This window comes from Poromitra crassiceps, assembly GCF_964638095.1.
Source record: "Poromitra crassiceps genome assembly, chromosome: 3".
Classification (NCBI taxonomy): Eukaryota; Metazoa; Chordata; class Actinopteri; order Beryciformes; family Melamphaidae; genus Poromitra; species Poromitra crassiceps.
Window position 1 is genome coordinate 9,015,229 of NC_139625.1, and position 11,600 is coordinate 9,026,828.

Genomic DNA, 11,600 nt, shown 5'->3' on the forward strand with positions numbered 1-11,600 from the left:
GGAAATATGATAGTAGCCGATGTGTTTAGAGAAGCTTTGTCACGTTGTCACGTCGTAGTATAGCGTTATATTTTACATGTGCGCTAAACTGCGACCATATTTGTTTGCGGAAATATCAGACTGCTCTCTCTGCTCTCAGAGCACAGAGAGCTCTGCTCTGCTGCGCGCGCCCGCGGAGCTTGGAGCTAGTGCATGAGGTTTACAGTACGACTCTCTCCCGCATGCCTGGGCTGGAGACAGCTGCTTCCAACTCGGACTGATAATATATACATCATCATTCGAGCTTATCCAGGTAAGATATTAATAAAGTAGTGACACATTCAGCGGGAAACTAACTATAATTAAGACGTGCCAACTTTGACGACGTTTGGTTCAGTATTTTAAGAGCAAACTTCAATAAGAATAGGCTTGGAGTTCTGAGGAGCCGAAAGGGTACAGGGGGGGTAGGGGAGTAATTATCTTGAAATCCCATAGTCTTTGGGGGCACTGTGACGTCAGTGTGCCCCTAATCTCCCATTCATTTGAGAAAAAAAAAAGAAGCAGTGTTCGACCTTTAGAGGGCGCTTATGCCAGTTATGCTGCTGAAAAATGATACAAATGGTAAAATGGCAACAGTTTGGTGTCAAATGTGGAAATTCTGACCAGAATTCTTCACACATCACCCCCAAAGTCATATATATTGGTTAAAAGCTGAAAAAAAGTGTTTTGGAGGTAAGTTCTCCTTTAAGAACAAATTCTTATTTACAATGGCGACCTGACAAAAGGCAAGCCTCTTGAGGGAGAGGGGGTAGGGACTAAAAGAAATAAAAAAAAAACATTTAAAAGGACAACAGCACATCTCTCTCTCTCAACATTTCAGTCTGGAAGATATAATCTTTATGACTAAAAGGCTAAATGAATAGCTTAGAAAATGAATAGCCCCGGGGGCCCATGGTACTATTAATCCGGCCCTGGATATATGGGAGGAATAGCAGGTAGGCTATCACTCTCCCTGATTCCTGAGGGTAAATTGAGTAATGCTGCAGAGAAGAGGAGAAGACACTGAATAATGACATCACAACAGTATAATCCTATTGTTAATTTAAAATTAAATATTCCTCTAAATATGGCTAAAAGTCCAAAAAGGGTGGGAGAGAGAATGAGGATCCCAACACAGCAGTGGGAGCCAGTGGTGACATGGAGGTGAGTGAGAAAAGGTGACTGAATAATGACACAACAGTCTAATCTTAATGTTAATATTCCTCTAATCTGGCGACAAGGTGGCCAAATTCTTTTTGGCGGCAACCTATGGCTGCCGCCAAATTTTCCGGCTCCCGGTGGCTACGGCCTTGCAGCACCCCCTACCTAAAAGTACTTCCAGCGCCACTGGTGCCATGTGTCATCTTGTTTCTTTAGTTTTGGTGTGTGACGTGCTTGCCGTGGTATCCGCATCAACGGAGTTTCCTACTCAAACTTTTTAAAACTTGTGCAATAATAAGTGCATAAACAATTTAAAAATGTGAGTAAACTATCTTAAAAGGTGCCTAAACGCTGCAGAGCATTGAAAAATGTACCTAAACGGCGTTTATGTGCGTTTAGCCACCACTACAGCCCTGTGTCTGACCTATAGCACTTTAGACTGTATGCACTTCTGCTGAATACGATGCTGCTGGATACTGTTCCTGAATGTTATTTTGTTCTTGTGTTATTGTTTGTATATGGTGTGCTGCTGCACTGTCTTGTCTTTTTTGTCAGAGAGTGAACCAAGACAAATTCCTATCAACTTTGTTGACATGGCAATAAATTGATTAAATCTTGAATCTTGAATCTTGAATATTAATACATGTAACAGTCCTGCCACAATTCTTCCAGGTGTTATTGAAGGAGAATTCTGTTTTTTTTTACACCCTGAACCTTATTTCCAGCTTTAAATATGACGTTTAAGTCACCCTGACAACTTCGGTTTGATTAGCATCAACAGAAACGATCATCAGTTTGAACTGCAACCTGAAAACGAGGAAAACGGGGCATCTGAAATTATTGTATTTATGTCCAGTCAAAAGTTTATTTTCCGACACACAGCGGATCATTATGGTTATTATATAATAGAGAGAACATGAATTAGCGATGTAAAATACCTCCGTGCTGCTGACAGCCTGCTCTGTTTGCTGTCCGTCACATAGATAGCACCTCCTGCTTTATCTCCCGCTGCTCTTTGTAATTCTATGGCCTTATCCCATACGAGCGGCAATTTAATTGAAATGAATCATCCTTAATCTTGAAATCAGATCATATCTATAGGCTACGCTATAGGCTGCTACACCATAGCTACACAACAACATAGAGTCAACTTTGACCTGCCCCAGATGTGCTTCTTCAGGTCAGAGTTCACTCAGTCTGTTGTGTGCGTGTGTGTGAGTGTGCGTGAGTGAGTGAGTGTACATAATAATATGTACACACACACCTTAGGATGGGTTGAGCTATAGCAGGAGAGTCCCACTCTGGTAAATGGACTGCATTTATATTGCGCTTTTATCCAAAGCTCTTTACAATGTGCCTACATTCACCCATTCACACACCGAAGGCGGCAAGCTGCCATGCAGGGTGCTGGCACAGCCATCGGGAGCAATTTTTTCAGGGTTCAGTGTCTTGCCCAAGGACACTTTGACATGCGGACTGGAGGAGCCGGGGATCGAACCACCAATTGGTGGACGACCCGCTCTACCTCCTGAGCCACAGCCGCACTCTGCTATGATTTACCGATCAGTTTATAACTATAATAATAATACATTTATCTTATATAGCGCTTTTCTAAATACTCAAAGTCGCTTTACAGAAAACACAGAAATAAATACTTTAATTTAGAAACATTCATGAAAGGTGGAGACAGTAGGTAGAGTGGAGTGAGGTTAGGAGGAGAAGGCGAGGTTGAAGAGGTGGGTCTTAAGGGGCCTGTTTGAAGGATGATATGGACTGAGATTGACGGATGAGGCTGGGGAGAGTGTTCCAGAGGGTGGGTGCGGCAACTGAGAAGGCCCTGTCGCCTCAGGTCCGGAGCTTGGTCCTGGGGATCGTCAAGCAGTTGGTGTCTCCGGACCTGAGGCTGCGGGTAGGGACGTGGCGGGGCAGGAGATCAGAGAGGTAGGGGGGGGCCAGGTTGTTGAGGGCTTTGTAGGTGGTGAGTAGAATTTTGTAGTTAATCCTGTATTTGACTGGGAGCCAGTGGAGGTTATGGAGGACGGGAGTGATGTGGTCTCGGCGGCGGGTGGAGGTGAGGAGGCGGGCAGCGGAGTTCTGGACGTATTGGAGTTTGTTGATGATTTTGTGGGGGGAACCGTAGAGGATGCTATTGCAGTAATCGAGTCTGGATGTGATGAGGGCATGGATGAGAGTTTCAGTAGCGGGGAGGGATAGGGAGGGGCGGAGGCGGGCAATGTTCCGGAGGTGAAAGAAAGCAGTTTTGGTGATATGATTTGCATGGGGGAGGAGGGAGAGGGTGGGATCGAGGATGAGACCGAGGTTGCGGACATGGGTGGAGGGGGTGATGATGGAGCCGTCGATGGTGAGAGAGAAGTTCTGAGCAGAGCGGGTGAGGGACTTGGGGCCAATGATAAGTATTTCGGATTTATTGCAGTTTAGTTTGAGAAAGTTCTTTTGCTTCCAGGTTTTTATGTCGCTGAGGCAGGCAGAGAGGGTGGAGTGGGTGGCTGGGGTGATGGTTTTGGAAGACAAGTAGAGTTGAGTATCATCGGCATAGCAGTGGAAACGGAGGCCGTGATGGCGGAGGATCTGACCGAGGGGGAGGATGTAGAGGATGAAGAGTAGGGGGCCGAGTACTGAACCTTGGGGGACACCGTGAGTGACTGGGGCAGTGGAGGATTTGCAGTTGTTGGTGGAGATGAATTGGTGACGGTCAGAGAGGTATGAGGTGAGCCAGGAGAGGACGGTGCCGGTGATGCCAATGGAGTGCTGGAGGCGGGAGAGGAGGATGGAGTGATTGATGGTGTCGAAGGCAGCAGTGAGGTCAAGGAGGATGAGGATGGTGAGGGAGCCGGAGTCTGCGGAGAGGAGAATGTCGTTGGTGATTTTGAGGAGGGCGGTTTCGGTGCTGTGCTGTGTGCGGAAGCCGGACTGGAATATTTCATACAGGTTGTTGGTGTCAAGGTGGGATTTGATCTGTGATGCGATGACTCGTTCGAGGATTTTGGCCCGTCTGCCTGCCTGCCTGTCTGTCTGTCTGTCTGTCTGGCTGCCTGCCTGTCTGTCTGTCTGTCTGGCTATAACTGATCAATCTGGGAACCCAGAGGACTCTGGGACAGCCCTAACTTTTTTCCCAGCTTCCTGTACAGCGTGTCTCTCCTGCTACCGTCACTTCCTTTTCCACGTCCGTTTCTAATAACGTTAACACAAAAACACTGCATAGAAGACGTCAACTCGTCTCACAACAACAGTGGAACATTATTGGAGGTGTAGTTGTTGTGACGACTAGTAGTATCGCCAAAGTCGTGGTGCAAGTTGCTATTCAGACTGTAAACAGTGGAGCACGGACGCGGAAAAGGAAGTGACAGTGCAGGAGAGACGCGCTGTACAGGAAGCTGGGAAAAAAGGTAGGGCTGTCCCAGAGTCTATTTTTCTGCCTGTCTGCCTGTCTGCCTGTCTGTCTGTCTGTCTGTCTGCCTGTCTGCCTGCCTGCCTGCCTGCCTGTCTGTCTGTCTGTCTGTCTGTCTGTCTGTCTGTCTGTCTGTCTGTCTGCCTGCCTGCCTGCCTGTCTGTCTGTCTGTCTGTCTGTCTGTCTGCCTGCCTGCCTGTCTGCCTGCCTGTCTGTATGTCTGTCTGTCTGTCTGTTGTCTGTCTGTCTGCCTACCTATCTGTCTGTCTGTGTGTGTGTCTGTCTGCCTACCTATCTGTCTGTCTGTCTGTCTGTCTGTCTGTCTGTCTGTCTGTGTGCCTGCCTGCCTGTCTCTCTGTCTGCCTGCCTGCCTGTCTGTCTGTCTGTCTGTCTGTCTGTCTGCCTGTCTGTCTGTTGTCTGTCTGTCTGTCTGCCTGCCTGCCTGCCTGTCTGTCTGTCTGTCTGTCTGTCTGCCTGCCTGCCTGTCTGTCTGTCTGCCTGCCTGTCTGTCCGCCCGTCTGCCTGCCTGCCTGTCTGTCTGTCTGTCTGGCTGCCTGCCTGTCTGTCTGTCTGTCTGGCTGCCTACCTGTCTGTTTCTCTGTATGTCTGTCTGTCTGTCTGTCTGTCTGTCTGCCTATCTGTCTGCCTGTCTGTCTGTCTGTCAGACAGACACATATTGTAGTTATATAATAGATAACTGTTAATGATAGGCATTTGTTTTTACTGTAGATCTATAATAGATAGATTATAGGCAGATAACTTTATTATAAGTATTACAGGGTCAATGTAGTTCTCTGTGATACTCTGGCTCTGCCACCAGCAGCCAGTAGCCTTGGCTGTTTGCCTGGCAACAGGTGATGCAGGTCATGTGACCAGTGTGTGGCTCCTACATTGGTTTTTATAGCAGGACTCAGTTTGAGTCAGTTAGTGAACTCAGCAGAGGAACATGGCTACATCTGTTCTGCTCTTCTCCCTCTTCTTCATCAGTCTGTCTGGAGCAGGTAGGATCAATACAGCAATACCTGATCAATAACTAGCTCATATCATACTGTTTATCAGTCTGTATGGAGCAGGTTTAGGATCAATACATCAATACCTGCTCAATAACTAGCTCAAAGATCGTACTGTGTATCAGTCTGCATGGAGCAGTTAGGATCAATACATCAATTCCTGATCAATAACTACCTCATAGATCATACTGTGTATCAGTCTGTATGGAGCAAGTATAGGATCAATACACCAATACCTGATCAATAACTAGCTAATAGATCATACTGTTCACTTTGAATGTTCATGATATTATATTTATATCTCTGAATCAGATAGATTTTTTGTTTTTGATCTACAGATGGATTTCTGCACTATGAGATGAACCATTGTGTGTTCAACTCCACTGAGCTGAAGGACATAGAGTTCATAAGATCTATCTATCACAACAAGGTAGAGTATGTCAGGTTCAGCAGCAGTGTGGGGACATTTGTTGGATACAGTGAGTATGGGCTGAAGCAAGCAGCGTACTTCAACAGCCTGCCTGGAGTCCTGGCGGGGATGAAGGCTCAGAAGGAGGCCATCTGCAAACAACACACTGAAGCTTTCTACCCTCATGCTCTGTCTAAGACAGGTGAGCTGCTGCTCTCTATCAACACCATGAAATAAACATCAATGATAATAAACACATCACTGATGTAAATGACTACAGAGCTCTTAGTCTTTGAATTTAATTTCAACACAAAATGAATTCAGTTGGAAATAGATTCTATCAAGATGTTAGTGTTTCTACTTTAAATGTTTAAATTTACCTCAACTTAGGTTTATTTTCATGGGTAGATACAGACTGTAGGAGCCAAATCACAAAAGTTATGTTTGAATACATTGTTTATATTTGTTGTAATGATCATGATGAAGGATGATGCCACCGACGACGATAATGAGTGATGTCACTTGAGCGACTGTGACATGGAAATGTTAACTCATTCCACACTTAAAAAAATACTATAAAAAATCATTACAAGGAAAATTATTATGCAAGGTCCTTCATAATCATATTTAATACATATATTCATAACATTGTTTCTCCTTATGGTTTGTTGTCAACAAAATCTGAACCAGACACAGCTCAGTGACGCCATCTCGTGGTAAAACACCGATACTGCAACTAGTAGTAGATGAGTTTCTGAAAGGGTTCATTTTCTCAAAACTCTTAACACAAACTGCAAAACTCCACAAATCACTGGTAAAATGAGACACTGCATTCCAACCCATTTTATGTCTTTTCAAAATTGTATGAATTATTGTAAGGTTGGGTAGACTAGTTTGATGATCTCGGACTCAAGTCATACATTTATAAATGTCTAATTCAAATTCAAGAATTCAAAATGGCTCAGAAGCTTCCTTCTATCTCACAAGATAACAATGTTGTTGTTGGTTTTTAAGTAGATGGTTTCTAAAGCTGTGATTTCAGAATGAACAGTTCACATATTAATGCTTATATGTGTGAGTGGATGTAGCCACTTGGTAAATGTCGTTTGTGAGGGCTTCCAAATGAACATAGCTATTTTTGTTTTTGAATGTTGTGTCTAATGTAGAGAACAAGAGAAAACTACACATTACTGTGTGCAGTGTTTTGCAAAAAGTGAGTGTGATAGAGAATTCAAAGTGAAAGCAGAAAATGTGCTTGTAGCTTTGCAGACTTGGTTTAAAGCAACAGTCAGGCTGAGCTCAGTGATGCCCCCTGGTGGGAAACACACTGCCATGATAATACTACTACTACTACTACTACTACTACTAGCTACTACTACTAATAATAATGTCTCCTTTACAGTTGAACCGTCTGTCAGACTGAGCTCAGTGACGCCCTCTGGTGGGAGGCACACTGCTATGCTGATGTGCAGCGCCATCAACTTCTACCCAAAACAAATCGATGTGAGCTGGCTGAGAAATGGAAAGCACATCACCTCTGATGTCTCTTCCACTACTGAGATGGGGGACGGGGACTGGTACTACCAGATCCAGTCCTACCTGGAGTACACGCCCAGGTGAGTCATGCTATGACAATGTCACAGAGACACAGAGACAAACCCAGAGAAGAGCGTGCAACTTTTCTTTAGATATAGATTTATCTAATAGTCTGAATATTGAGTGCGTGCATATTCTGCCACTCTTCCAATGATGCTTAATTGTACATTTCTAAGTCTCTGCGATCTAATGACTTCATCCTGTGTGGATGACTGATCTTAGACCAGTTCCGGAGACTGTCAACACATCCCCCCCTCCCCCCGCCCCCTCTACACACACACACACACACACACACACACACACACACACACACACACACACACACACACACACACACACACACGCACACACACACACACACACACACACACACACACACACACACACACACACACAAACACAAACACATACATTAACACTTAAGCTCAGCGACAGTGTCCTTGCAGAATAGCATCGGGGAGGAACTTGTTCCAACAAATCGTTAAATCCTCACAAACATAAAACAGTAAAAAGATATAGCCTATATGTCGACCATGTAAAACCTACCATTTTCAGCGTGTAGGTTGCTAAACGGTTTACCACATATTTTTGAGGTCAAGGATGATACTACCCCAATACTAATATTGTAAAAGAAAGTATATGTCATTATATTGATGTCAATGTTTTAAGTCTATTTCATATTTTTATCAGATGCAATAATAAAATAAATCGACAAATTATTAAAAAAAGAAACTGAGGTTGTTGTTTCAGGTAGCGACAGCTACACCTCGATGGTGCAACAGGTATTACTTATATAGAATCAGATGTAGTCTCAGATGTAGCACTCTACACCTCGATGGTGCAACAGCTATTAATTCTATAGAATCAGATGTAGTCTCAGATGTAGCACTACACCTCGATGGTGCAACAGGTATTAATTCTATAGACCTTTTTATGTTTGTCATCAGCAATAGAGCACCACAGGGATGATGTATTTTTGTAGGCTTTGTCCAGAAATCGCCAGCATTTGGTTCTTCAGTGGAAAAGGCTATGGGGTTTTAGAATGGGGATTTCACTTAAATGCATAAAATAAGGTCTGTGGTTAACAAAAGTTTATGGGAACACGAATTTGGGTTCAGCATGACACTCTTCACAAACATGAATCACTTTTTTGCCTTTTGAAGCATTTCATAAAAATCGCGTTTAAAAAAAAACACATTTATGTTCCAAAATTCATAAAAGTTATTTGTTTGTGAAGATTATCATGCTGAACCCAAATTCGCATTCCCATAAACTGTGTGTGTGTGTGTGTGTTTGTGTTGAACAGGTCTGGAGAGATGATCTCCTGTATGGTGGAGCATCCCAGCCTGATGGAGCCTGTGATCGTGGACTGGGGTAACTACCTGACCCCCCCCCCCCCCCCCCCCCCCCACCCCCGACGCACGCACGCACGCACGCACGCACGCACACACACACACACACACACACACACACACACACACACACACACACACACACACACACACACTTTCTGCCCAATTGTGCTTGGCCAATCCCCCTGCTGTCCTGGTCGTCTGTTTGAGCTGTCTCTGTCTCAACAGACCCGTCGATGTCTGAGTCTGTGAGAAACAAGCTGGCCATCGGAGCCTCAGGACTGGCTCTGGGTCTGATCTTACCTCTGGCTGGATTCATCTACTACAGGAGGAAGGCCCAAGGTCAGTCCACTAGACCAGTTCACTATCAGGATACATCACATTACATTACATTAAATTTACTTATATCACATTACATTACATCACAACATTATGTCATTTAGTACAGTGGTAGAGAAAATAAATGATTCCCCTTTTTGCTGAGGACCACTTGGAACCCGTTCAAGGACCCGTGATTTAGCAGATGTTTTTGTCCAAAGCAACTTATAGTATATTTTGTCAACAGTAGTGAAACCAACTGTGCATCACAGTGTAGTAAGTAGCATTCACTTTGTATTAAAAGGTAAGAATAGGCTATAAGTTAGTTCAAGAAGGCTCCAGGTGAAGTTCAGACCAGTTGTCAGCCATTACAGAACAATAACATCAGAACGACTAAAATAACAGCATTGTCTTCATCTCTTGTGTTAAATCAGGTCGGGTTCTGGTTCCCACTAACTGAGGTAGGAATCCTAAACATGTCTGTTTGTCTCCTGGAAGGAAAAGTCAACTGGGAATTCAACCTGCTTTTTTGTGTTTTCAGTGCATGCTGCCACCTGCTGGAGAGGAGGAGCTGCTGTTTCTGCTTCAAGCCTGCTTTATCATGTGGACAAATATCTTGAGTCAATTTTGTTGTGTTTTTGGATAAAATAGTGGGTTGACTTTGCAGTAACCACGCTGGAGCTATAAGGTGTTATGCCTAATATCTGTCATTGAAGCATTTCCACACACACAGTAGCTTGACTAAAGTGTAAAATGTTGCAGTGGTTGTTTTTAGGCTACTAACATGACTTGTTATCTAGCTAGCAAGCGTGGGCTAGCTTAGGCTAACCAAACTGTTCCCATATAATGCGATCAGAATGCAAAGCATAGGAAATAAACAATAAGTAGATGGCTTTCCAGCTATAAGTAATCGTAAATGATTTGGAATGAATGCTTTTCTCGTGTCATGCAGGCTAGTCCTCCCTGCCAGTCTGTGGCAGTGTGAGTAGGTTAGGACTCACATAACGTTAGCCTATAATCACACACACCAGCTCAGCAGTAACAATTCACAATTAAATACGTAGTTCACATTTTATTGTTATGCAATAACAATCTATTGCAAACAACGTCCTCTGAGCTCTGAGAAGTTAATGCCTTTTGCCTTGGCATGGCCCCTTATTATTTTGCAGACAATGGAAAAGGCAGACAGTAACTTCCAAATGAGGGTCAAAGGTCAAGTCGGAGCTCAATATTTTTATGTCAATAATAACGTAATAAGATAAAGACATATTCTGCCTACAATTCATTTGGCTGGACAAAAACAAAGCAAAAATAACAACAAAACAACATTTGTCTCAGTTCTCCCCTCTGGCAATTACGTATTTTGCCTTTGTAGGGCAGAGGCCTGTCCAATAATGATATGATTGGACAATCTCTCTAACCTGTTCAAAAAGTATGACAATGAATTCAATTTGGATTACAATTATTGATATTCAGTGAAATAATTGTCATCGGACAAAATAACTAATTAATTTATAAAAAGCATATTTATTTCTTAATTTATTCTCAATCCAAAAAATATTCCCTCCCTGTTACTTTTAAACATGTGGAATAAAGATCATACTGTGTGCATAATCACCAGAAATATGAAAAACTCTAGAGTAGGAGGGTGTAACCACAGTCAGGTAGCGAGGAGCTTGACTGACAGACAGGGTAGTCATCCAATCACGGCAATGCCATTCCCAGCATGCGCTGGCCTACCAATCTGTCATTTAACTTGATCTGTAAAATCCCACAATCAGCTGATTTACTATTGTAGGAGCCTTAGGTTTTATGACTCTTATAGATTCTTATATTTCTACTGGAGTGAGATGTCTTTTCCTACAATAAACCTTTGGAAAACACTTTTTGTCACTTTATTTTAGCTGAGACTCTCCATGTGTTTGTTTGTGTTTTCAGAAACCAATGATTGATTGGAAAAGTATCACATCATGTCATTGTTGCAAATTTAGCTGTTTATTGATTCTATTATCTGATTGATTATTAAGCTCTGTCCATATTTACAGCCCATCATTTACTATAAACCCATCATTACTGTAATATTCCATAATATCTTTATAAGAACTTAGACCTATGTGATCACACAACATGACAATCCCTGCAAAAACTTTTTAAATTACCTTCATGAGGATCAGGCCTCAAACATTGTTTTGTGGTTTTTGAGTGTTTTCACCAACAACTAACTTGTGTGGACGCTTTTAGTGCTGACTCCTGTTGCAGGGCTATTTGTGACACAAACTTGTAATGGAAACATGTAGCCTACATTATGATATTGATACTAGGCCCTG

The 11,600-nt window shown here is 43.2% G+C and overlaps 1 protein-coding gene across 1 annotated transcript; it reads left to right on the top strand.

Annotated features, from left to right (window-relative positions):
* The first annotated feature begins 5,523 nt into the window (after positions 1 to 5,523).
* Positions 5,524 to 11,150, top strand: LOC310774092 (H-2 class II histocompatibility antigen, I-E beta chain-like). The gene is made up of 7 exons (XM_083634155.1): positions 5,524 to 5,589; positions 5,937 to 6,209; positions 7,410 to 7,623; positions 8,910 to 8,977; positions 9,184 to 9,297; positions 9,708 to 9,734; positions 9,815 to 11,150. Exons 1-6 carry the CDS (start codon positions 5,535 to 5,537, stop codon positions 9,731 to 9,733), a joined length of 750 nt encoding a protein of 249 aa, XP_083490281.1. The 5' UTR covers positions 5,524 to 5,534; the 3' UTR covers position 9,734; positions 9,815 to 11,150.
* The last annotated feature ends 450 nt before the right edge of the window (positions 11,151 to 11,600 follow it).

Coding starts and splice junctions, on each gene's coding strand:
- LOC310774092 (XM_083634155.1), top strand. CDS start 5,535: ATGGCTACATCTGTTCTGCTCTTCTCCCTCTTCTTCATCAGTCTGTCT. Junction 7,624..8,909: donor TACCTGGAGTACACGCCCAG/GTGAGTCATGCT, acceptor TGTGTTGAACAG/GTCTGGAGAGATGATCTCCT. Junction 9,298..9,707: donor CTACAGGAGGAAGGCCCAAG/GTCAGTCCACTA, acceptor GTGTTAAATCAG/GTCGGGTTCTGGTTCCCACT.